Source organism: Rattus norvegicus, chromosome 13 (genome assembly GCF_021556685.1).
Source record: "Rattus norvegicus strain SHRSP/BbbUtx chromosome 13, alternate assembly SHRSP_T2T, whole genome shotgun sequence".
Taxonomy (NCBI): Eukaryota; Metazoa; Chordata; class Mammalia; order Rodentia; family Muridae; genus Rattus; species Rattus norvegicus.
The window spans coordinates 69,927,151-69,954,251 of NC_141546.1; the positions used below are offsets into that span (position 1 = coordinate 69,927,151).

Genomic DNA, 27,101 nt, shown 5'->3' on the forward strand with positions numbered 1-27,101 from the left:
GCAGGAACAAGAGCCATTCCAAGAGAACTAGAGTGATGGGTCTAGAGTCAAGTGCAGTGAAAGTAGGGACAAGTCAGACTCAGCCCTGACCTGACGTGGCCTGCAGGGTCAGTGCTGTGAGCACTAGCACAGGGCACTGTGGGAGCAGCGTGCTGTGCCTGGGTGTGAAGGGCACCTCAGGAGCTGGAGTGCTGTTTGGGAATTCTCAAAACTTCAGCAGGGGGATCTAGCTGGAAAAAGTAAGTCACTGTGTGTGTGTGTTTCTGTCTGTCCATCTGTCTGTCCCTGGGAGTATCTTGTCCCTGGCCCTTCCTGTCTCACTTTCTCTGCTACTGCCTGCCATGAATGGACACCTCCCTTCATCCACACTCTCACTGACACCATGCTCTCTCTGCCCAAGCATGGATTGAGCCCTTCTGAAGCCCTAAGGCAGAAATCAGTCTTTTCTCTCTTGTTCTCTCTAGTACCTTGGTCAAAGTAATGCAGAAGTAATGAATGTTTGACAGTGAGTTAGGGTCAAAATGTGTAAAACTGTTGATAATTAAGAACAGACTTCTTTTCTGAATTTGGCTGAATTTTGGTTGGCAGTTAAGCTAAGTGAAGAGTGTTTTGATTTTCCCTTAAATACAAAAGGTGTGTGTGGAAAGAGCTTTTCTTCTCCGAGGTTGGCAGTGGAGTGAAGTGTGGGGGTGCAGGGCAGGAGTCAGCTTGAGGAGCGTGGGAGGTGGGTGAGTGAAGTGGTTGCTGAGGCTTGCACTGTTTGCAACCTGGGTGTTTGAAATTGCACCTCTGATTCAGAAACTATCTGACTTTATGTTTGTTATGTATGTTGTCAAACCAGAAGCTTCTCTGTAAGGAGGCTTACAGGATGGGTGCTGCTTCATTTGCTTCTTATGTTGGGAAGCAGGCATTCATTTCTGTCAGTAGTCTGTGTTCCTTTGTGTCACACATGTGCAGACTTGTGTCACTGTCTTGATGAACAGAATGAAGTGGTGACCCTGATCCCTAAGCTCCCTCAACTAGTGCAGCTCTCTCCTGTGGACACTCTCTTAGGACACTCACTTAGGATGCATCAGCTGACTGGGGAGGAAGTCAGTGACACAGAAGCCACTCCCCCAGAGGGATGGAGAGAGACCCCAGAGAGCTCTAGAGAAGTGACTGGAGAGCCCCTGTTCTTAACATTCTTCAAATCAGAGCTGGGACAGTGTGGACCTGGGACAGGTCATCCCTGTTGTGTCTGATCCCTCACCCACAGAGTCTGTGAGCACAGCAAACACTGTTTTACAGCAAGCTGAGGAGTAATCGTTGCACAAGCACAGGAACAGATACCAACTCAGAGTCTGTCTGCATCGTCAAAGGAGAAAGACGGGACCCAGAGGGAGTTGGAGCTGCAGTTCCACAGCTCAACACAGGCACATAGCAGCTACCAAGAAGCACTCCTCTCTGTTGATCTAACACAGTAATCAAAAAAAGAGAAGAGATTTATTCAGCTCATGGAGAGTCCAAACCTGGGTCCTGTAGAGAAAGACCTTGAGCTGTTTCAGACATTAATGTACTCACTTATGGGAGGGACAGAAGCTATGGAGGCAGTAAGCCAGAAGGCAAGGAAGAAGGGTCAAGCTCTGTCCTTTGTGGCAGTTTCTGTTTTAAGGAACTACCTGGGGTCTTACAAGAATTGCCAAAGACCTACCTACCTTCCGCTAGGACCTGCCTCTTAAAGCTTTCAAAACCTCTATACTGCCATGCTGAGGCCAAGCTACCAACATGCACAAACCCTTGGGGACACACAAACCATATGCAAAGTGTGACACTCACTGTTAGCTGAGATATTCCTCATTTACTTCTATATTTGGCAACCCCCCCCCCCCTTTTTTTCCTTTCAGGCTGGCCACAGATCTGCCAGCCTGTCTTCTAAGTACTGGGATTAAAGGCATGTACCACCATAGGGAGGGCATATATTTGGCAAACTTAATCAACTATAAGTAAGAAAACTTGGTGGGGTTTTTTTTTTGTTTTTTTTTTGTTTTTTGTTTTTTTGGATGGGGTGACATTTGGAAATATTGTTTGTAGCCCTTCCAACCTAGATTGTTTGGGATGGTAAGCCCTTTACTATGTCATGACAGATCGGAAAGTCGTGTGGAAGAGGCTTTATAGTCAATAGAATGGGTCAGTGTTGAGTTAGTTCCAAAAGGTTAGCCCTGTTGCTATCAACTTTTGTCTAAAGAAAGTAAAAGAATCTCATTTAGAAAGTTTAGCTGGCTTTTCCTGTTTCCTGAGAAGGTTCATTCATTTCTTTTTTTGGGGGGGGGTTCTCTTTTTTCAGAGCTGGGGACCGAACCCAGGGCCTTGAGCTTCCTAGGCAAGCGCTCTACCACTGAGCTAAATCCCCAACCCCTGGTTCATTCATTTCTTAATCAGGAAAGAAGTGGTCCTGTGCTCATCATGTGGCTTGGTGTTAGAGTCCTTCATTTTGTGGTTATGAGAACTTGTCAGATATGTGATTTTGACAGGCTGTCAGACAGCAAGGGGGTAAAGTTTCTGTTGTCGGAGTTTTACTAAGGCAGTGCCTTTGTTGCCTATGACAGGGTGCATAGGACTGACTTTCACAGCATAGGGTTAGAAGAAACCTTCATCAAGCTTGATTAAGGTGTCTCTGCAGAGGTCTAGAGCCGTAGTTCTTAGGAAAATAGCTAGTGAGCTTTGATTGAAATGCTGGACGTGATTCCAAAGCTGTTGGTGAGTCAACAGCTACTAATCAAAGAAGTATTGGGTGTATCGTGCTCGTGTGTATTATTTATCACATAATTGAGAGAAAAGTCTGAAATTGCTAAGCTGGGCTGTCCAAATAAAGGAGCAGCTTGTCCACAGCTGCTCATTCAATAAAGAGCTCACTGGACTGGCCGTGTAGGGGAGGTGGTTTTCTGGGCAGTCCTTCTCAGTTGGTTTGACTGAGATCTCTCCCCTCCCTCCCTTCCTTTCCTAGGAAGTGAGAGAAGGAAAGAAGGGCACTTCTCTTTTTGCCCTCCCAGATGGCAGATGGATGGGTGGCAGGATTATGTGCTGCTGAGTTTTAGGGACTGATTTGTTGAAATGCTAAGCAGTGTTCAGTGTTTACTGCTAGGCGCTTGTGTGCAGTTCTGAGTGGAAGAGAGTGGCTTGGTTGATCTTGTGCATTCTGAGAAGTGGCACTTTGTGGAAGTTCTCAAGTTCTTTGGGAAATTCTGACTAATGTTTTCAAAGTTTTCTGCAAGGCATAGTTCCTTATGCCTACAATAGCATCAGCCTTCTGAAGGCTGAAGCAGGATTAATCCATTTCAAGGTTATCCTAGGCTACATAGTGAGACTCTCATAGTGATATATATAGTCCTTTAAACCTAGCACTTGGGAGGCAGAGACAGACAGATCTCGAGTTTAAGGCCAGCCTGGCCTACAGAGAGGATTCCAGGATAGCCAGGACTACACAGAGAGACCCTGTCTTAAAAACAAACAAAAATGCTTCCCCCCTAAAACAGAGAAAAGAACCTCCATCCTCAGAAGACTGGGTTGTGACCTCATTATTCCCTATTCCTTAGTCATGCCTGAGAAATACTTCTAGCAGGTTAGGCTGTTGGGTTCTCTGGAGGCCTCTTCAGTACTGTTAAGTTGGTTCCTGGACACACTATGAGCTCTGGCTTTTCTTTCAGAGATTGAGGCATTGCTGATAGTACCTAACTTTGGAATCTCTTTTTTAAAAAAAAAGTGCCTTGGAAATGGGAAGTAATGGTTGTTTTACCTTTCTTGTGTTCATACTCTACAATGAAAACTAAAAATGAGTCCTGATTTAAAACCAAGGTCTTTAGAGTGGAATAAACCAAGACCTGGTTAGGTCTGTGGGGTTATGACAATCATAACTCTGTGATTGCCCTACGGAAGTTTTCTGATTCCTGCTTCTTTGGGATATGATTTAGTTGTGGCTTTACCTAAGGACTTAAGTGCTACCAGAGTCCACTCAATATTCAATCACCCCAGAGGGCTTTTTAAAAAACTATGCAATCAGTCTCTCTCTCTCCCTCTCTCTCTCTCTATCTCTCTCTCTCTCTCTCGCTCGCTCGCTCGCTCCCTCGCACGCACGCACGCAGGCACGCACGCACGCAGGCACGCATGCACGCAGGCACGCAGGCAGGCACGCAGGCACGCACACATTTTGATTCATGTGTATGTGTGTCTACTGTGTGTATTCCATAACTATTCAGGTGCTTGAGGAAGTCAGAAGAGAGTGCTGGTCTCTGGAACCCAGTGTGGGTGTTAGGAACCAAACTCAGATCCTCTGGGAGGGCAGCTCCTTCAACTGTGGAGCCATCTTTCCAGCCCTGAGACCATGCTGTCCTGAAGGTTTGGTCTGGGACCACGGGGCTCTTGAGATGAGCCACAGGAGGATCTGTTTGTTACTCAGACTCTCTTCCTAACAGTATTACATTTTTGCCTCTCGCTGTGTTGATGTTTGCACGGATGAATAGTGGATACTGGGTGATCCTATAAATCATTGTACCTTACTGGATCACAGTGATTTACCAACTCAGAAAAAAGTTGGTCATATGCTTTTACAGAGTCTTCACAAAACAGAATTATTAATTTTATAAAATCTTGCCCCTTAAATAGACATTTCTTTATTTTTTGTATATTTTTGTTGTTTGTTTTGATTGTTGTTTGTTTGTTGTTGAGACAGGGTCTTTTCATATAGCCCATGCTGTCCTGGAACTCACCCTATAGGTTAGGCTGACCTTGAACTCACAGAGTTCTACCTGCCTCTGTCTCCCCAAGTGTTGGGATTAAAGGGCTATACCACTATGCCTGGATTTTCTTTTTCTTTTTTAAGGTTATACTTTAGTTATAATGAAATTCACCCCTTTTATCATCTGCTTCTACAGAGTGACATGAACTCTCAAGTATGCAATTGCCGTAGTTAGGACACTGGACAGGCTATGGAGACAGTTCATTTGGTAAAGCATGCCATGCACACATGAGAACCGCTGTAAGACCTCCAGCAGCCGAGGCCTTTTTTAGCTTGTTGTTTCAGATTGGCTAGGAAGAGACAGGGAGATACATGGAGATTGCAAAGAGGTGCTAAGGAACAACACCCGAGGATGTTGTTTAGCCTTGGCATGTATGTGCATACGTATGCACACATGTACACCTGTCCTGACCTTTCGATGCAGTAATTTCAATGGGATTTGAGCCTAGTGACAGAGAAGAACATTCGGGAAACCTTTTAGCTACATGTGCTGTGAAAGCACGGTACATTGTGGTGTTCCTGGGCCTAGTCCCACACTGTCTGTTAAACTGTGTTGCTTAATCTAGGGAAGCAGATGCTTAGCAAAGTGAACTGGTTAGTAATAATATTCCAGGAAGATTTGGGGTTGGAAATGTCTCAGATTAAATACTTTAAATCTATAAAGCATGAGCCAGGGAGGGCAGTTCTCCATCTCTCTCATACCAGAAAAGAAAGATTGACTGTCACACCAACGAAAGCACAGGAATGTGAAGGACCCTCTAGTTAATTTATAGGATTGCTTCTTTGTGTTCCTTTAGTGTTGTCTGTTTAGAAAAAAAACAGAACTATCTTCCTCAAAGTTGAAGTTAAAGTTGCTTAAACAATGGCCAATTTGTTCTGCATCTGCTGGGAATATAATACCCAGTCTGTGTGTTTGCTTTGTGCATCGGGTTGTGAGAGTGGTGAGGGTGGTGATGTACTGGTGTTATGAGGATGGCATGTGGTGATGCCGTGAGGACGTGTGTGGTGATGCTGTGAGGAGGATGTGTGTGGTGATGCTGTGAGGAGGATGTGTGTGGTGATGCTGTGAGGAGGATGCGTGTGGTGATGCTGTGAGGAGGATGCGTGTGGTGATGCCGTGAGGATGTGTGTGGTGATGCTGTGAGGATGCGTGTGGTGATGCCGTGAGGATGCGTGTGGTGATGCCGTGAGGATGCGTGTGGTGATGCTGTGAGGATGTGTGTGGTGATGCCGTGAGGATGTGTGTGGTGATGCCGTGAGGATGCGTGTGGTGATGCCGTGAGGATGCGTGTGGTGATGCCGTGAGGATGCGTGTGGTGATGCCGTGAGGATGCGTGTGGTGATGCCGTGAGGATGCGTGTGGTGATGCCGTGAGGATGCGTGTGGTGATGCCGTGAGGATGTGTGTGGTGATGCTGTGAGGATGTGTGTGGTGATGCCGTGAGGATGCGTGTGGTGATGCCGTGAGGATGCGTGTGGTGATGCCGTGAGGATGCGTGTGGTGATGCCGTGAGGATGTGTGTGGTGATGCTGTGAGGAGGATGTATGTGGTGATGCCGTGAGGATGTGTGTGGTGATGCCGTGAGGATGCGTGTGGTGATGCTGTGAGGATGCGTGTGATGCCGTGAGGATGTGTGTGGTGATGCTGTGAGGATGTATGTGGTGATGCTGTGAGGATGCGTGTGATGCCGTGAGGACGTGTGTGGTGATGCTGTGAGGAGGATGTGTGTGGTGATGCTGTGAGGATGTGTGTGGTGATGCTGTGAGGATGTGTGTGGTGATGCTGTGAGGATGTGTGTGGTGATGCCGTGAGGATGTGTGTGGTGATGCTGTGAGGATGTGTGTGGTGATGCCGTGAGGATGTATGTGGTGATGCTGTGAGGATGCGTGTGATGCCGTGAGGACGTGTGTGGTGATGCTGTGAGGATGTGTGTGGTGATGCTGTGAGGATGTGTGTGGTGATGCTGTGAGGATGTATGTGGTGATGCTGTGAGGATGCGTGTGATGCTGTGAGGATGTGTGTGGTGATGCCGTGAGGATGTGTGTGGTGATGCCGTGAGGATGCGTGTGGTGATGCCGTGAGGATGCGTGTGGTGATGCCGTGAGGATGCGTGGTGATATTGCCTCAAGTCCTGCACTTATTTATCAGTGAGTCATGTGTGACTTCTCCTTTCCCTTCACCTTGACTACAGAGAGGTACAGAAAGCAGTCAACACTGCCCAGGGATTGTTCCAGAGATGGACGGAGCTTCTGCAGGGCCCCTCCGCAGCAACGAGGGAAGAGATCGACTGGACCACCAACGAGCTGAGGAACAATCTCCGCAGCATAGAGTGGGATCTGGAGGACCTGGATGAAACCATCAATATCCTTCTCTGTTGGCTGGGGGCGTAGGGACTTGGGAACCTGGGCAAGAGATAAGGTCTCATCCAGACGTTTAGAGCCACAGATGAGAGGCTGGCTTTTATAGTGATTGATCTGGCTTTTGTTGGTCATTACCCAGTGATCTCAGGGAGGACAGCCCTGTTCTTCCATGTGTGGTGAATCCTGCATTATCCAGGTTGCACAGGGCAGTGATCATCACTTTGGACCCTGGAGTCAGTCTGCTGGTGTCCAGTTTCTCATTCTACCATTGTAGAAGTGAAAGTAACCTTTTCCTCTCACACAGTAAAATATTAATACTTCCTGTATCTATGAGGGATTTTTCCTCACACACCAAACAGTTCTCCAGCAGACACCAGCTGAGTGTCCTATAGTTTTGAGACTATGTACCTGGAGATAGCATGGCATCCTGTAGCAGTCATTGCCCTATGTCAGATGCTGGGTGCAAACCCCAGGTTCTGACCTGTGCTTCAGACCCACTTCCTGTTTGTTTAGTTTTTCAAGAGCAGCCTGGAGAGCTCAGGGAAATGCATTGCTTACTTGTGCATGTATTAAAGTCTGTGTGTGGAAAAGATGCCCAGGGGAAGGTAGGCAGAAGAGCGTTGTGTGGTTTCCAGGAATGCCGCTCTGATGTGGCACTCCACAGGAACCCTGTCCACCTCAGGATTATTGATTAGGTCATTGGCTATTGTGATTAGCTCAACCTTTAGTCCCTTTCTCAACCCAGGGGTATGGGTGGCTAGAAATTCCTCTTACCAGTCACAGAGTTGGTTTGTTTGTTGATCGGAGGAATTGTGCAGGAGTCACCAGCCATAGAGTAGCGTATAGAATCTGGAGGCTTCAAGGGCCTTAGAAACTGTGCCAGAAACTGAGTTGAAATATATATTTGATACAGTGTCACAGCAGTGACTCTGGCTTTGGCCACATTAGTAAGCTTCTCTGTGCTTTAGTTTTCTCTTCAAAGGAACTCTAGGATAAAGAGAGTGCCCAGCTTAGGAATGCCAAGAGAGTTACATGCATCAAGAGCTTAAAATGGGCCTGCCCAGAGTGAATAAAGAATTACAATTGGGCTGGGATGTTCTTTGGTAATATAGCCCCTGATCCTAGCATGGGAGGACCAGGTTTCTGGCCCTGTAGAAACACAGGCATGCATTCATTGCTAGTAATGGTGTATACAAGCTAGTGGTACAGCCTGCTAGTTAGAGCTCAAAAGAAAATCTCTTCAAAGACTTCTCTACTTAAGTGATTATAAAATGCCACTGTCCATTGAGAAGCAGCCCATACCATGAAACCATGTTTGGTGAAAGCAGATCCAGTATGCTAAGTTATACAGTTCATACTGGGGGAAAACACTCAGGTCTGACTGATGAACTTGAGATCTGTTGATGCTAAATTGTGTAGCTTTCTGTTCTCTGCTGAAAAGTCTCTGTAAACAAAACTTTAGTTAGATGTTATGCTGGTTCAGTGTCTGAATTCTGCTTTGTGTTTTTCCTTGAAATAATGAATGCATCAAGGAAATCAGCTTCTACAAGGTTCACTCACTGGGCAGCATGGGCTTATAGGCCCTTGATATGCAGTGTTTAATTTCGTTCTAGAGACCACAGTACTTTTTCTTCATCATTATGGTACTTCTTATACTGTTATAGATGGTGCCTTTTATGTTACATAAAATGTGAGGGGATAGGATCAAAAGCAGTTTCAAGAGGATATTGTTCTGAGACAGACCGGGGCATGTAAGTTGTGAGGCAAGAAAACAGGAGAGGGCAGTAGGGACAGACAAGAACAGAGTGTAATGGTGCATTTGTCTGGAGTGCACAGAGGAGCTTTGCATGGTAACCAATTGTTTAAAAGACTATACAAATAAAATTTAAAAACCACAAGAAAAAGAAAATCGTTAGGCCTGGGCAGTGGTATCCACATGTAATCCTAGCACTCGGAAGGAGGAGGCAGGAGAATCACTGGTTAAGTGCCAACCTGGGCTTTATGGCTATGCAGTGAAATCTAGGCTAGCCTTGACTGCACAGTCTGTCCTTGTCTCAAAGAAATCATGAGATAAAGGACAAAAGTTTTGGTCTTCATCATTCAGCAATTGTTTTTTGAGTGTTCTGTCCATGGAACATTTTCTTGGTTTTTAAGGTTAGGTCAAAAGAAACTGTAGCTACCCGGCCTCCTGGGATTAGGAGTGAGAACAGATCACAGTAATGACGAGGATAATGTCCAGGCTATGAGAGAGAACACAAGGACTTTGAGTCAGGGCTGGGGCTAAAGAGGTCAAAGGCAGCTTCTCTGAGGAAGGCTTGATATCTTCAGGTTGAGGAAGAGGATTACCATATCGGCATAAGAAAGAATTTTGGAATGACAAACTAAAAAGTTTGCAAAAGCTGTCTGTGATGACTGATTCCAGCACTGGGCTGAGGCAGGTTAGCACGACAAGTTGAAAGCCATGCTACCTAGTGAGTTCCAGGACACTCGATTCCCTGCATCAGCTAATCAGGAATCCCAGAAGGATAGACACACATGTTGGCAAACACCAGGAAGGTCTTAGCTGACCTATGGTCAGTTAGCCATGAATTTATGGTGAGCCCCATAGGTCTTTTCTCCCCCTCCACACTCTCCCATGCTTTCAGCCCAGCTACATTCCCAGCCTGAGAGACAGGTAGCCTGGAACTCAAGATCCTCCGTCCTCCCATGTGCTGGGATGATAGGTGTGTTCCATCCCGCCCAGCCAGCAGAGGCTGTTTTTAACTTGTCAGGTCATCTCTGTCTTGGGGCAAAGGGATCTTCTCATAGCTGTGGTTGGAGAAAAGGTTTAGGGATGTTCTGTGAAGTTGAGTGTTTTCAGGAGGTTTGGGTTATTTCATTCCTTGTGTCTCAGTGCCCTTGGCTTACCGGGATGCCATCTGGTTTTTGATGGTGCTGCTGTTTTGCCTTAATTTGTTGGCTACGCATAGTTGAAGCAAATCCTAGAAAATTCAACCTGGATGCGACTGAATTGAGCATAAGAAAAGCCTTCATCACAAGTACTCGGCAAATTGTCAGGGTAAGGAACTCGCCTTGCTGTATTGTCCATGCAAGAGATAGACACACTGGTGAGACCCCCTCCCTCAGTCACTGCCCAGCAGGTTGACTCTGAAACAACCTTTCAGCATGAACTTAATGCCAGTGTCTCTTATTCCACGTCTGTGATTGGGGGATTGACTTTGAATATTGTCTGGGTTGTTAGAATGAGAATGACATAATAAACGACTGGCTGGAAGGTTACGCTAACAGCCTGATCTACTTGCCTGTGTCTCTAACTTCCTTAAAATAGAGATTTTAAAACAAAACAAAAGCAAAAACAAAAAACTTCTTAATGTGCTCTATTTCTGGACAAAAGCAAAGCCATTTAGTTTCCTGATTGACTGGTAATCGTGCATTGTTAGAGTGGCTCTTCCCTGGGCTTGGCTGGTGCAGTCCCTACCATCTGAGTTGCTTCTGGAACTCCTACCACACTATGACTATTGCCATACAAGTGCCTGACAGCCTCCCAGGAGTTACCCAGAGCAGGCAAGCCAACAGTGGCATGTAAAAACAAGCCGTTGAGTGGACACATTTGTAGTATGAAATTATTAAGAATACTACCCACTATAGAGGATAAAAGAGAAAAATACAGGTTAGGTAAAAATCTTGTGTCATTCAGATGTCTTTTATACTTTGAAAGTATATGGCTAAGCCGCTTGATTAGCATAACTAAATGTAAGAGAAGCAGCTGCCATTGACATATGTACTTGAAAGTAGCTTCCTTGAAAGAAGCTTTCCCAAGAGAAAGACTTGGGATCAGACCAGTGCTGACATATGGCAGGAACCTTGCTTAGTGTTTGCCAGAGACTTTCATCGTGTGATTTCCTCTCCACACAATCTCAAATGGTAGATCATCACTGAACTTTTTGCTTGTCTTTTCTTTCAGTCAGCAGTTGGCCATTCTCTGTACATATAACTAAATTGTTTATAATAAGCTCACATGTAATAGAGCAGAAACCTTTTTTGACTTCAGGTGCCCCTAGAAACAATGAGTGCTTGGCCTCAACATTCTGACTTTCTGGGCAGTTGTAAATACTGCTCTGCTAAGCACATTGCTAGATGACATCTTTTGTGTGTAATTCCCGAGTCATTTTATTTACTTACTCAGACACGTTCCCACTCTGTAGCCCACACTGGCCTCAGACTCATGGGGATCTGCTTGTCTCAGCTTCCCAAGCACTAGTTTTGCAGGTCTGAACCCCCACATCTGGCTGTCTGAGCCTACCACGTGTGTGCTGCACGTGCCAGCACCAAGTGCTCGTGAGCGCTGACCTGTTCCAGACCTCAGTTGCTCCTCAAACACAGTTTTCCTTCCCTCCTTGCTTCTGCTGTCCCATGATCTGTCCCTCAGCTCTCCGTTCTCTTCTTCCCTCCCTTTTTCTGTAATGGCTTTTCGGAAGGATGCTACTGTTGACCTAATACTTCACGGTGCCTCACTGTCAAGTGTATAGTCTTTAATCAGTGCATTTATTCTTTCTGTAAGGTGATACTTGTGAGTTTTGAGAGTTGGAATTCAAAGATCTCTGTATATTGAAAATTAAATTATGACTGGAAGTAGATCCTAAAGTTCACTTCATTTTTCTTTTTTTTTTTTTTTTTTTTTGGTTCTTTTTTTCGGAGCTGGGGACCGAACCCAGGGCCTTGCGCTTCCTAGGTAAGCGCTCTACCACTGAGCTAAATCCCCAGCCCCTCATTTCATTTTTCTTATCTTCCTCTTTTTTTTTTTTTTTTTTCTAGACAGGGTCTCTCTGTGTGTCTCTTGACTGTTTTAGAACTCGCTCTCTAGACCAAGCTGGCCTCAAAATCAGAGATCCACCTGCCTCTGCCTCCTGAGTGCTGGGAGTAAAGTTGTGGGCCGCCACTGCCTGGCTGAAGTTCATTTCTTAATATTTGAAAATCTGCTTAAAGTGCATCTTAGAATTACTTTAAATCATAGCAGTACATCAGAAGCTTACTGTCCTTACAGAGCAAGAGACCTAAACTACACTCACTGCCCTCAACTGACCGCTTGGTGGATTTACTAGTTTTGTTTTCAATTACTCCCTGCCCCCACCTTTGGGAAACTGTTAGTATTTGGCACAGCTGGAGTAATTAACCAAACTTTTGTTGACTTGGTTTTAATAACTTTAATTGAAAGTCTTCCAGAAAAGAAGGAAATAACAGTAGAGTCACCTTGATTAAAAACAGGAGTTGCATGGCTTGGCCTTAGTGTGTCCAGCTGAAGAGATTGCAGGCGCTTGGTAGAAACTGTGGAGAAGGGGTAGGGAGTAGCAGATTTGGGAAATGGGACAAGGCAGATTTTACAGGAGGACTTTGAGATCACAGGCTTAGCCAGCGTTGGTCCTACTGACCTTTGTTTACTGGCCTACTTTTTGTTCTCTTCAGAATGCCATGTCTAATTGCTGTATTTACATCACTTCCATCCTTCCTTCTTTCTTCCCACTTCAACTCCTTTGTCCCCTACTTGCTCTAAATTTGTGACTTCTTCTTTATTTATTATTACTGTTACACACATACACACACACATACACACACACATACACACACACATACACACACACATATATATACACATATTTGCTTATATATGTGCACACATATGAATATTTTAAGTGCAACCTGCTGTTTCCATTTCATGTTCTTTATGTGTATAGTTGTTTAGGGCTGACCTCCTAGGATTGGATAGCCCATCACAGGGCTTGTCCCTGGAGAAGACTAGATCTCCTTCTCAGAGCCAGTCATAACCTGTAGATCTTTCATCTAGGAGTGGAGCTTGTGACACGTCCTGCATCCACACTATGGTATCAGCTGGTGTTGCCATTGTGCAGGTCTTGTTCATGTCCCTGTTATTTACCAAAGACAGTTTCTCATAGCAGACATCCTGGTCCTCTCCTCTGACTTTTCAGTCTCTCCACCATTTCTTCCAAGATGTTCCCTGAACTTTTGGTGTAGGGTTTGTGTTTGTCATAGAAGTATTGATAGGGGATGGACAACCCATAGTCAATTGCTCTGTATTTTAACCAGTTGTGGCTTCCTGTAATGGCCTCTGTCTGTGGCAAAAGAAGCTTCTCTGGTGAGAGTGGGAGTTATGCTTATCAGTGAGACTGAGGGTGAGCATTGAGAAAGCTTGGGGAGTTATACTGGTTTAAGGAAGTTATTACCCCCCTTTTTTGGGGGGGAGGCAGGGTCTCATTACATAGCCCTGGCTTCCTGGAACTCACTATATAGACCGGGCTAGCCTTGAACTCAGATCCACCTGCTTCTGCCTCTGAAGTTTTGGGATTAAATGCATGAGCTGTCACATATTCTAATATGATTGAATCACTTTGTCAGGCAGAGCAGTCAGTGATAAACAAAAACCTTTTGTCTTTTCTGTGAAGAAGCAAATCCTTCTTCTGTATGATTTGTGTGTGAGGTACTTATGCACATTAGTGTTAGGTACTTGTGCACACTAGGCATACACCTTGAACTATGGCAGAACCCTTCTCCCAGGTGACTTCCTGATTAATATTCATTAGCCATGAATTTTAACTCTTCCCTTGTTTAAAAAGTTGCTAAGTTCCAAGGCTGTCCAATTTTTATTAAGTCTTCCTGGTAATTTTTATCTGAAAAAGTAAGTTTTAGTTATTATGTAAAATAGTCCCCTCCTACCCCCCACCTCCTTTTCCTTTGGCACCCAGGTCCTCATGCACACAGGGTGAGCGCTCTAGCACTGAGCTACATCCTGGCTCGTCTGTAGCCAGCTGATTAGTTTTGCACCATGGAGTCCTCTGTTCAACAGCCATCATAGGGAACAGGTCTGTTTTGGAGATAGCCCTCAGGTGACTTTGGTTACTCAGGCAGTTTAGTGCATTTAGTTTTGCAGCATATTCTGGGAGGTCAGTGAATAAGACACCAGGAAACCTGAGGTGCAGGCTAGGCTCTGACCTTGATAGATTCTGTCACAAGTCAGTAAGCCTTGTTGGGTTTCCTTTGTATCAATAGAACAGCCCTTGTTAACATTCTCTGGTTTTTAACTTTGGAAGGAAAATCGGAACTATACTGCACCCTGTACCCAACAGTCCACAGTGTTTCACCCCAAGAAATCGCAGAAATGCCTTCGGTTAGTCTACAAGGTTCAGATGAGCATTAGATATACAGACGACCTGCGGACGAGGGGCCGTGAGTAGGAGCACTGGGACCCACAGTACCTCATTCACTCAGCTTGGAGACAGCTGACGTGAAGACAGGAGCATAAATAACCAGGACGTTCCGTGTTCCTGGCAGATGGATCATGTTTTATTGGGACTAACTGCTGATCCTAAGCTTCAAGTGTTAGAAAGAGGATGAGTAATTTTGTTTTTGGCATGATAGATTGTTACAAGATGTTTAAGACTGTTTAGTAACACAGCTTAAAATTCCATATCCCAGTGTGAAGGTGATCTCCCATGCGGTGTCTGGTGACTAGCCTGCATAGATAAAATGCCATCCACACACGAAAGCTGTGCTCCACTGCGGTAGTGAGCGTGTATAATATGACCTCACACAGCTGCTGAGAGAATGCATCCACCACACACACACACACACACACACACACACTGCATACACACACACATACACACACACTTCACACACACACACACACACACACACACACACACACACACACCAGACTTCCCACAGTGCCCCTACACTCTGAACACACATACACACACATATATACACACATTCACAGATACACACACTCCCTCCTTTCCTCTTATCAAATAAAAACTTTAGGAATCTGAGATTAAAAAACATTTCATTCATCTATTGCATTTTTTAAAGGATTTATTTTTATTTATATGAGTACATTGTAGCTATCTTCAGACACACCAGAAGAGGACATTAGATCCCATTACAGATGGTTGTGAGCCACGTGTGGTTGCTAGGAATTGAACTCGGGTCCTCTGGAAGAGCAGCCAGTGCTCTTAACTGCTGAGCCATCTCTCCAACTCCATCTATTGCATTTTTATTGAAGAAAATTAAGAGCAGCTTTTTTTTTTTTTTTTTTTATTAACTTGAGTGTTTCTTATTTACATTTCGAGTGTTATTCCCTTTCCCGGTTTCCAGGCAAACATCTCCCTAATCCCTCCCCCTCCCCTTCTTTATGGGTGTTCCCCTCCCCACCCTCCCCCCATTACCGCCCTCCCCCCAACAATCACGTTCACTGGGGGTTCAGTCTTAGCAGGACCAAGGGCTTCCCCTTCCACTGGTGATCTTACTAGAATATTCATTGCTACCTATGAGGTCAGAGTCCAGGGTCAGTCCATGTATAGTCTTTAGGTAGTGGCTTAGTCCCTGGAAGAAGAGCAGCTTTTTTTATAAGAGGAGGAGGAGCCTGTGCTCACATAGCCCGAGTCCGCACCGTGTGTGACTCCCCTTGATGCAGAGCTGGGGCCTCATTGGTAAACCAGCACAGGTTTACCCAAGAGCACACTGTGCTTGCTGCTATTGAAATGTGAACAGTTCTGTTTGAAAGGTGAAAACGTCCCTCCAGCCTGAAATGCACTCTCTATTTTCTGGGGCTGGAGAGATGGTTTAGTGGTTTAGAGCACTGACTGCTCTTCAGAGGGTAGGAGCTCCGCTTTCTAGCTCCCTCATGGTGACTCTGCAGTCCCAGGGGATCTGACACCCTCTTTTAGCTTCTACAGGCACGAGAGACACAGGGCGCATAGACATGCATGCAGACAAAACACCCGCACACATTGAAGACAGAAGTAAGCTGACAGATTTTTTTTTTAAATCACTTTCTAGGCTTTGGAACACAAAACTCTTATTAAGAAATGACATGATATCCTGTAAATTTTTCTCCAAGTTTATTGCTGAGCGTGTCTAGCATGCGTGGTGTCTTGGGTTAAATCCTCAGACCCATCAGAGAGAGAGAAGGAGAGTAAAGAAAAAGGGAGGAGAATGTATTGTGACTTGGACCTGGTGCCTTAGCACTTCAGAGGGGAAGGCAGGAGGATCGAGTTTAAGGCCAACCTGGGCTACATAGTGAAAACTGTCTGACAACAAACAACAACACAGGTGTCTGCAAATGCAGATCGATGTAGTCGGCCTGTCCAACTGAAATGCAATGCGAACCACTTAGTCTAGTGGCCACATTTAAACAAGAAACAAGTGAGTTTAATATACTTTATTTAACTTAATATACTCAAAAGATTATCCTTTGAACACATAGCAAATATAAGAAATATTAGAGGTTAAAGTTTTTTAACTTGTTATACTAAAAACTCTGAATTTTCAGTTCAGGTGTAAAGTTTTTATTGAAAATAACTTAGCCATTATTTAAACTTTATAAAACTTGTAATTGGAAAGTAGATTTAGAAACCCATTTTTTCTGAGTATGCTTAAAAGTTTTTTTTAACCAGTAAATGAATTTACATTTTAGTCAGTTAAAATAATGTACTGACCTTGTTTGAAGTGATCAACAACTATAACTAGTTTGAAGTGATCATATGTGGTATCCATAATATATGTCCATATATAGTCACCTCAATGGCCTCCCTGTGAGACGCTATTGTAAATGTATGGAGGAAATAGAAGTTCAGCAAGCTGCCCAACTTAGCCCGTTATCTAAGAAGCATTGCAACGTCTTGAACTCAGTTCAGTTGGGAAACTGCTGGTAGACTGCTGGTGGGCTGGTGAGCCTCCCATGTTTGGTCTGCTTTCAGAAAGAAGCCTCCTGATAAGCAAGGCGCCTGTCCACATACTGTAGGGTCTGGGTCTACTCTAAGTTCTTCCCCTTTATTTGGACATACGCCTCATTCCTACTTTTATATTATAAATGACACTGCAGAATTTTTTTTACCTGTCTGTTTTATTGGAGTCAAGGAAGTGAATACTCTTAAATTGTTTGATACAAAACAACAAAATTCATTTTCAAAGAGTTTGTCCTGTTACCATCCATGGTAGTTTCTAAAACACTCTATTGACATACAAAAATAGAGAAAAGGTCACCGATCCTAAGCATTCAATTTGATGCATTTATTAATGGGATAGTCCACTTGAACAGCATCTGGAAGCATAACCCGACCAGGCGTTCTCAGGCACCTGTTGCAGGTGTGTTCAAGTCATTACCCACCTCTGCCATCCAGCTTTAGACCGTGAACAAATTCCACACACACCGTTTGAAGGCTAAGGTGCTGCTTTTTCCGATTCCATTGTGGAAGTGAGATGCTCATTGTTGTTTTAGAAAGACTGTTGTTACAACATTGACAAACTGGAAAGATAGCGTTCTCTCATTACTAATGTACATTAAGTAAATGTAGCTTCTGGGTTGACTAACTGTTACCTTAAAGTGCTGCAGTTGACAAGTAGGGAGTTCTGCAGTCCAGGGTGGGAATGGCATCTTGTTTTGAGGTTTGTAGAATTTGTATGTGGCAGCGGTTCTCAGGTTTCAGTGTTAAGATTCCCCAGAGAGACTTGTTAAACTGTACCATAAAGCGTCTTGGGCATAGGTCAGGTTGGGGCCCAGAGAAGCACACATTAGTAACCCCTTGGGGATCTGAGTCAGGTAAGTGCACTCCAAGGGGCTGAGCCATGTCACATGCTGCATGCTTGGCATATTAGATGCCAGCGAGTCTGTGTTGAATGACTGTCCTGTACTTTGAAAGTTGAAGCCAGGTGGCTATTCAGAATTAATTACAGTCAGAAATGTAAAGCCATGGCACAGCTGATCCAGCACTCACTTGCCATGGTTCTTGGTACCTGGCTGGGTATGAGGGTGCAGACCTTCAATCCCAGGACAGGGAAGCAGGGGCAGGCCGATCTGTGATTTCAAGATTAGCCAGGCTGCATATAAGTTAAGAATTAACTCCATTATAGTAAGAATTTAAGTGGCTCATATTTAATGAAAATTTGCTTAAATATATTATCTACCACTATAGTCACTGGTTTTTTTCTATACATTATTTTTGATAATATTTTAGAAATTCACTGGTGTTAGAAATAGTCTGTTCTGTAATGAATGCACTCAGAACTGAGCATGCAAGAATGTATGGTAAATGCACTTTAAGAAGCACAGGTTTTATGAGCGTTTTAGAGGATGCTAGTCCTTGAACACAGGCCTTTGGCTTTTACCCTCCTGCTGTCACTTATTGGCTGTGTGACTTTGTGAAAGTATCAGTCGTTCTGGACCTAGGCCCCCTCAGCTGAGAACAGATGTTATCAACTCCTGTGGCTCAGGGAAGTTAGGAGAGCCCTGGTTCTGACTACTTTTTGCCTTTCTCATTTTAATTAAATGTAGTATCTTCATTACCTGTTTTTAAGGGAAAGCCTTGCCTACTTGAAACTGAAAATAAAAGCCAAAGAATGCTATTGTTTGCTTAAAGATAACCAATCACTCGAGTGTTCTGCCTATATGGAAAATACTGCCCATGGCTTCCTTACGGCATATCTCTCTTGTTTTCTGTCTCATCAGGACATGAAGGATCAGATGTCAGCTTCATCTGTGCAAGCGTTGGCAGAAAGGAAAAACAGACAGGTGAGAAAGTGTCAGAGTGAAAGTGTCCATTAAAGAAATGTCCCACTAGATACCTGAAGTTGGAAATTGCTGACCATCCGAGGCTTATGTGATGGAGAACGAGACCTGTATACACTGGTGGGGGAGGGGGAGGGGCATTGTGGAAGTCTTGTTGGTTAGTCCCTGCTCTTAGTACTTGCTACTGTAACAAAATCCTGAGCCAATCAGCTTATGGGGAAGAGAAGAGGGGTTTATTTTGGCTCAGTTTGGCAAGCCATGATTGGTCAGTCCCAGTGCTTCACTCCATGATTGGTTAGCCCCAATGATTTGGCATGTGCAAGACACAGGACATAAAACTTAATCACTTAAAAAAAATTTAAAAAAACCCTTTTTATACACTATATTTTGTTAATATTGTTTCCCTTCCCCAACTTTTCTCAGATTCCCCCTTCCTTACCCACCTCATTTCATATTCTTTCCCTCTCATTTTTTTCTCTAAGTACAATGCCTTTGTTTTTCTTTTTAAACTTTTTATTGATTTTTTGTGAATTTCATTTCATGCACCCAGTCACACTCATCTCCTGTCCCATCATATCTTCCCTCTGCCCTTGCAACCTCCCTGAAAAGAAAATTAAAAAAACAATCAACTAACATACCCCTTCCCCAAATAAATATCTCATTGTGGAAGCTACAGTGTGTCACAGTGTGTCCCACAGAATACTCTTTTGTCCACACTTCTTTACTTGCAAATGTTCATTGCAATGAGTCTGATTCGAGGCCTCTGGCTTCAAATACTGATCCTCTCTGGGACTCCTCTCAGATATCCTGTTGTTGCCTTGTGTCGTGGAGATCCTACAGCTTTGGATCTGAAAGACCGGCCCTTCACATGCTCCAGCAGATCATAGATGGTGTAGATGTTGGGGTGGGCCAGCTCAAAGCCCTGGATCTGGGCCTGGGTGGTAGCTGAGTTGGTCAGTCTGCCAGTTCTCCTGCACCCATACTTCTACAAAGCCACAACTGGCAAGAGGCAGGGCCAGCTCTCCCACTCTCAGATTTGGCCATCGGTGACAGCACAGGCCACAATATCACCATGGCCTCCAGTGGCAGGTAGCAGGGCAAGCTACTCACCTCAGGCTGTTTCTCTCCACCTTCAGTTCCATTTCTCTTTGTAGTGCTCAAACCATTACATTTCTCTTTTTCTTCTAGCTCTCCACCACATGCTTACACTTCAGAGTGGCTCCTGCTTTTGGCAGGTCTCTGGGTTTCTTCCCTTCTCTCTTAAAAAACAAAACAAAGAAAACAAACAAACAAAAAAAGCTGGGCTGAGGGGTTGGGGATTTAGCTCAGTGGTAGAGCGATTGCTTAGGAAGCGCAAGGCCCTGGGTTCGGTCCCCAGCTCCGAAAAAAAGAACCAAAAAAAAAAAAAAAAGCTGGGCTGGAGAGATGGCTCACTGATTTAGAGCACTGTGTGCTCTTCCAGAGGTCCTGAGTTCAATTCCCAGCAACCACATGGTGGCTCACAACCATCTGTAATGGGATCTGGTGCCCTCTTCTGGCCTGCAGGCATACATGCAGGTGGAATGTTGTATGCTTTATACATAATAAGTAGATCTTTAACAAACCAAAACCAAAAAAGCAAGCACAAGAAAGCACACACAAACCCATTTTATGTTGGTGCACTACCCCTGAGAATGTGGCCTGCCCTGGATTGTGACTCGTGATGCCTAGTGTCGCTCTTTTGAACTAATTTTCATTCAGCCATCATCATTTGGTGACCATTAGCTGTTTGTTTGGGGCATGGGACTTTGTGCCCACTTCCTCTTCTCCATGCTGGGATTTTGTCTGGTCTGAACCTGTGCGGACCTTGTCCATGTGCTGTAGACACTGAGCTGGTGTGAGCATCACCCCTGCTGTGTCTAGGGAATGCAGTTTCCTTCCCGTATCTCTGGCTCTCACGGTGTTCTTCAGCACACAGATGCCTGTGTTGAGTGGAGGGTGTGATTCAGACATCCCAGGCAGAACTAAGTGCTCCAAAGTCTTAGGCACTGCACGCTGTCCAGGCATGGGTCTCCTTGTGCTAATTACCTTCTGCTGCAAGAGGACACTTCTCCAGTGAGGGTTCATCAGTGCGCAGATCTGTGTGTATTAGCAACACTGTTAAAAGATTCCATTACTCTCTGGAGTGCCACGGGCTGGGATTTACCACATGGCCTTTGGCAGACATTTAGACAAATCTTAGCTTCTAGCCAACTCTTCTCAACACTGCCACCACCTTCCAGTTCATGTGTTCCTGGCCACTGGGCCCCACAGCACCTCCTCCTCACTGTGTGTCAGGAGTCTGCTAAGGGTCTTAATTACTTACAGGCTGTGGGACTCAGGGTCCTTGAAAATGGCATGGTTACGCTTGAATTTTAATGTAGCCAGGTGGTTGCTCCTACGTCTAGGATGGCTACAAATTCAAGGCCAGTCTGGGTGCACATAACTAACGTAAGCTTAGCTCCGTCCTGGAAGTATAGTGACACTGTCTCAAAACTAAACACACGAATGAAATTGATGGGGACATTTGAGAAGTCTTCAATATCTTTCAAACCTATGAATATATTTGTTTGTTTGTTTAAGACGGGATCTCTCTACATAGCCCTGGCTGACCTGGAACTCACTATATAGATCAGACTGGCTTATGAACTCACAGAGATCCACCTGCCTCTGTTTCCCAAGTGCAGGGATTAAAAGCGTAGGCCACCACTCCTGACTGCATGGTTTTAAGGAGGGGGTTGTTTTTGCCTTGAGACAGGGTTTGCTATTCATGTAGCTATGGCTGGCCTATGCTTATCCTGAAAATAAAAATTAAAAAAATCATCCTACCCTAGCTTTCGGAGTGCTGGGATTATAGACATGAGCCACCATGCCTGGTTCCTTTTATGAAAGAGACTCTTTCGAGCTGGAGGTGGCTCTGCAGTCACAAGTACTTGCGGATCCTCCAGAGGATGGAGACCTGAATTCAGCTTTTAGTGTCCGTATCAGGCACACACAGCTGCCTGTAACCCTAGCTCCGGGAACCCATGACCTTCGTTCACATGCACAGACCATGCAGACACACACACTAACACAATATTAAAACTAATAAAGTGGAAACTCCTTTCTAACTGTTAAAATATAATCCTTAAAAGATGGGCAGCTGCCACCTGAAACTTAAACTTCGAATTTAAGTTCTCATTTTTGTCTTTTTTGCTTGTGTTTGCTTTGGTTGTTTTCATTGTTCTTACTTACTTCCTTACCTCCTCCTCTTTGTGTGTGTGTGTGTGTGTGTGTGTGTGTGTGTGTGTGTGTGTGTGTTATAGCTAGGAAAAGCTATCAGCGAGCTTATCCCATCTACCTTGAGCCCTTCAAAGAAGCTAGGGAGTGGCTAAGGTGACTTTTACCTCATGGTACACACTTTTACCTTTGGCACACACTTAGACAGACCTTAGCTAGCCTGCCCGAACTCTGTTCTCCACCGCTTCCTCTCATCTTCCCCCAACCACTCTCCTTAGGAGTAGGATCCATCTGTGAGACTCATCTGGAGGTCTTGAAAATACCTTCTTGATGTTCTCAAACCGTCTACCAGACACCAACCTGCACGCCCATATCAAAGCCTGGTCCAGGTTTGAGGACTGTTTGACTTGGTCAGTAATAGCTCCCGGTTTCTCCTGACTGGCTGTCCTTGCTCACACAGGCGCTACTAGGAGATAGCAGCAGCCAGAATTGGGATGCTGGAGTGACGGATCGATATGGGCGCCTTGATCGGGAGCTGCAGCTGGCCAACTCCCATTTCATCGAGGAGCAGCAGGCACAGCAGCAGGTACCTGAGAACAGTGGTCAGGGACCGGAGGTAGCAGGGAGGGAGCCTCCCTGACTCTTCCACTAGCCACAGGCGTATTCCCTAATGACAAGCAGCTTAGACCTGAGCTGTCATATGCTGGTTGTCAGGTGTGTAACAGTTGTATACACCATTTAAAATCTTGAGAGCATGGTGTCCAAAAGAACTACTTGATCAGATCTCGGGAAAACCGAGCTGACATCTAAACCAGCAAGGTCAAGATCTGCAGGGTTTGGTGTTGCTGTTGTTCTGAGATAGGTTCTTGCTGTGCCGCTGTGGCTGGGTGGCTGGCCTCCAACTCAGGGAGACCTGCCCGCTTCTGCCTTCCACAGGCAGAGTTTAAAAGTGTGTGCTGCTCCAGCTAAGGCCAGGGAGTTTGAAAAAGGAAACTCCCTCTTCCCCAACTTATTTGTTCATTCAGCTTTTTTTTTTTTTTTTTCCTGTTTTTCGGAGCGGGGGACCGAACCCAGGGCCTTGCGGTTGCTAGGCAAGCGCTCTACCACTGAGCTAAATCCCCAACCCACCATTCAGCTTTTTATTTAACAAAGATACTTTCAGAAACACCGAGTTCTTGTTCTCTCCATTGAAAGCCGTTGGTTTGTTTCATTCTACATAAAAACAGTTGCTGTGACAGAGGTTGAGACATTGAAGGAAAATAAACTTAATTATCTCCATGTTGTTGCATTCATTTATTTATGTATTTATTGTTATGATTTTATTGAGCCAGAGTCATGCTGTGTAGTCCAGGCTGACCTCAAACATTCTGTCCCAGCTTCCTGTGTGTTGAGATCGTAGGGCTGAGGCACCCTCGCCAGCTTGGGTTGTTGCTTTTACATATTGCTATGCTAGTAAAAGCCGGCTAACCATGACCTTATGGATCAGGATATGAGAATCAGCTGTCCGTTCACACTTTGGTTGATAAATACTGCTTTATGCTTATATGTAGGCTTTGTGTTTCTTTGTTCTTTTTATGTTATGTTGGCCTAACTAGTTGTTTGCTCTCAAAATGTTACAGTGAAGCAAAGTTTTTAGTAGAGAATAAGGGAACCACAGCCCAATTGAAAGTATGTCCTTGTCAGCCAACAGTTGCTTTGAGGTAACTTACTGTCCTTAAAGAAGAAGAAAAGGACTCTATGCAGTCCTCTCACAACCAGAGATCTGCTAGGCTGTCTTTCACTGACACTGTGGCAGTGTATTGTGGACAGAGCCCTTGATCTTGGCAGTGGGCTTCCTCTTCCTAACCAACCCCTGATGTGGTGGTCATATGCTTCTGTGCTTTTGGCATTGTCTGTTCCCTTACTGGACCGCAGCCAAGCAGAGTAAATCTCTCTTGATGGTTTCGAGCCCCGCTGACTGTTCACACGTTGGATCAGCAGGGGTAGCAGTGGCTTGACAATCCAGGCTTTAGAGCAGTGTGTTCTCAGAGGCAATGGTCTGCTGCTTTGATTTCTGGGCTTTGCTTTTGAATGTGAATTGTCCCAAGCTGGCAAAGAAGCTAGCAGCTGCTGGAGTGCTGGGCTTGGAACCAGGTAAGATGGATTTTAATTGCTTATTTCCGTGTCTCTGGCACCAGTTGATTGTGGAACAGCAGGATGAGCAGTTGGAGCTGGTCTCTGGCAGCATCGGGGTGCTGAAGAACATGTCCCAGCGCATCGGAGGGGAGCTGGAGGAACAGGCAGTGTGAGTAGTGCGATGCCCGTATCTGCAGTGACGCTGATTGAGCCCCTCAAAGCCTAGCAGTGAATTACATGGCTGCTACCGAGAAAAGCTACTGAATGTATGGTTGCAGTTTTTACTTTGTTGCTCCCTCAAAGAAGCAAATCTACCAGATAAAATTTACAGCTGTGGTTTAGGCAAAGCTGTTACTTTAAAAACCCTTTCAAAGATACTAAGGTCTGAGCAGGTTCTTGAGGCAGAGTTAGGAATGGGAAGCAGATAGAGCTGTGACCTCTGGAGGCAGTGCCCAGAAGAGGATGACGGGCATGAGGATGGCATTAGAACTCCTGACTGTCATCCCTTCCAGTACCCTACTGCATTAACATAAATCAGATCATAAGAGAACATTCACATTTTATTTTAATTAGCACAAGCAATCTTACCTCTCAAAACAAAGGGGGAAAAAACATGGGCTGGAGAGATGGCTCAGTGGTTAAGAGCACTGGCTGCTCTTCCAGAGGTCCAGGGTTCAATTCCCAGCAACCACATGGTGGCTCACAACCATTTGTAATGGGATCTTCTGGTATGTCTGAAGACAGCTACAGTGTATTCACATACATAAAATAAATAAATCTTTTAAAAACCATAACTCTTTAAAATTGTTTTTGCTGAAGAACCTGTCTTTTACACTGTACAGTAGGAAATGTATACACAGCTTTCTTGAAGGCTGCCGTGTCATATAGCAATTCTACTTGTTTCCCGGGTGAGCGGGGATGTCTACCTAGATGTCTCAGGGTACTCCAGTCTAGTGTTTATTGTTACATGTGGTTGTTAACAGCTCTTCCTGGTCACGTAGTCTGCACCAAACTGTCCAGGAGGCCCTGGGGAGGCAGGAGAGAGCAGGACAGACTCTGCCTGCCATCAGAATGCTTTCTGCTTCCCAGGACTGCACATATTGTACAAATGAAGGACGTGGGCCCGGGGTGGCAGTGGGGAAAGAGAGCCATTGTCACTGTGGAAGACCAGTTCAGCTGACTAGAGAGCCCTGCCTTTTCCAAGAAAGAGGGCCGGCTGAAACCTGTGGGATAGTCAGAATATAGGTGGGTGAGAAAGAGCCAGTGACTCTGTAGAGATGCATGTAGCCGTGTGTGCAGGAGGGAGGAAGCCCCTGGGGAGACTCAGAGGGGCAAGTGTGCACACACACAACAAGGTTTTCAGTGTCTGGCCTGCGGAGAAGGGGAGCGGAAGTCCTGGGGGGGGGGGCGGTCAGAGGGCAGCAGGTGAGGCTTGTCAGTGTGATGAGAAGGCGGGACTTTCCCTTTTCAGTGTGCAGGACGGGCAGGGAGGTAGTGTTTGAAGTGATGGCTTGAGCGGGTGCTGGGTTTTAGATGATATACTGGAGTGGAGCCAGGTGGCCATGCCAAGTGAGGATCTAGAGTAAGAGGAACCCAAACACACAGGGTGAGTTTCTATTTAAACAGAAGGGTTTCAACTCTTTGTTGGTGAGGCAGCTGGAAAAGAGAGGCAACCTGAGATCCAATTAGTTAAAGATGGTGAAATGATGATAGTTTGTCTCCAGTCCCTTCAAAGTGAGCACAGCAGCAACAGAAATGTTTTTGCAAAGATTCTGGAGAACATACAACAGGAAACTGAGTTATGCCAGTTTAGCGTATGGAAAACAGGCAGGTTATGGATTCAATAGGCCAAAGAAAGCTGACCCCTGAGCCAGAGGGGAGCAAACGTGAAGCAGAGTGATTCCCACAATAAACCTCTCAGCTGTGACTAGCCTGCACTTAGATGGCTTAATGTTAATGTTGAATATTGACCTAATCAAATTGTGACACAATTATATATATCAGAGAAGTGGGGAGGATGGCAGCGGTGGGAATCACATGGTCTAGGGCTAAATCCTGTGTGCTAATTCTGCACCATCAAGTCTGAGGACAAGCGTCTGCGTCATAAGATAAAAGCATGCCGCTTCCAAAGAGGAGGAAGGCCAGAAGAAGCTGAAGTGATGAGAACACATAGGTAAGGGAAGAGAACCGCAGTTTACTGTCACATCCCTGGAGGACTGTCTGCTCTTTAAGCTGGGTATTTATGCATCTGGTAGTCATGAAGGGAAGAAATATGGGCCTTGAACTGATGCTGTCGAGAAGGATAGCCACCAGCCTCATGTGGCTACTGAGCGTGTAGAATGTGGCCAAATGAGCTGAAATGGGCGGTGAGCAGAAAGGGAGTGCTGGGGTCTGGAGCAAAGGGCAGGGAGTTTATTAATCATCTTTATACTTCATGTTGAAGGGATACTTTGTATATAGTAGCCTAGATAAAATAGAGCTAAAACTCAATTTCAGAGCCAGTTGGTGTAGTGCTTGCCTGGCATACAGTCCCCAGCACTGTGTTAGCCAGGCTTGGTGGCTCACATAGTTGGTGGGTAGAGGTCAGGATCATCCTTCTAAGTCCAAGGCCAGCTGGGACTGCATTCGAGTCCTGGCTCAAATTTTAAAATCTTTAAAAAAGCACAGTGGCCAAAAGATGCAAAGTGACATTTGTGACCCGTATGTCTCTCTGTTGGGTAGAAACTTGGTGTGGCTGTGCTTGGCTGAGGACTGACTGACAAGCCAGTTTTATCTTTAGTACGAAAAATTACACCCAGCACACACAAGTAGCCCTTGTTTTTCAGTGCTTGGCCTGGAGATGCCTGCCAGCCACAGGACCAAAGTGCTGCCAGGATCTGAGATGAACTAAGCATGTTTTAATTTGAAAACTCAGGTATAGAACAAAGACCTATTTACTTAGTTGTCAGTGTGGCGTGTGATAGTTAACTTAATGAGGATTTAGTAGCTCCAGATACTGAGTGACTGTCATGTGTCCTTTGTGGGCTCACACTCAGAG

General features: G+C 45.1%; 1 protein-coding gene across 1 annotated transcript in view; it reads left to right on the forward strand.

Moving 5' to 3' along the window:
* Stx6 (syntaxin 6) overlaps positions 1-27,101 on the forward strand; it is a 45,893-nt gene that overhangs the window by 7,247 nt on the left and 11,545 nt on the right. The window contains 5 exon segments of the mRNA NM_031665.2: positions 6,963-7,132; positions 10,095-10,189; positions 18,653-18,715; positions 22,410-22,535; positions 24,127-24,233. Coding sequence (NP_113853.1) covers positions 6,963-7,132; positions 10,095-10,189; positions 18,653-18,715; positions 22,410-22,535; positions 24,127-24,233 — 561 coding nt within the window.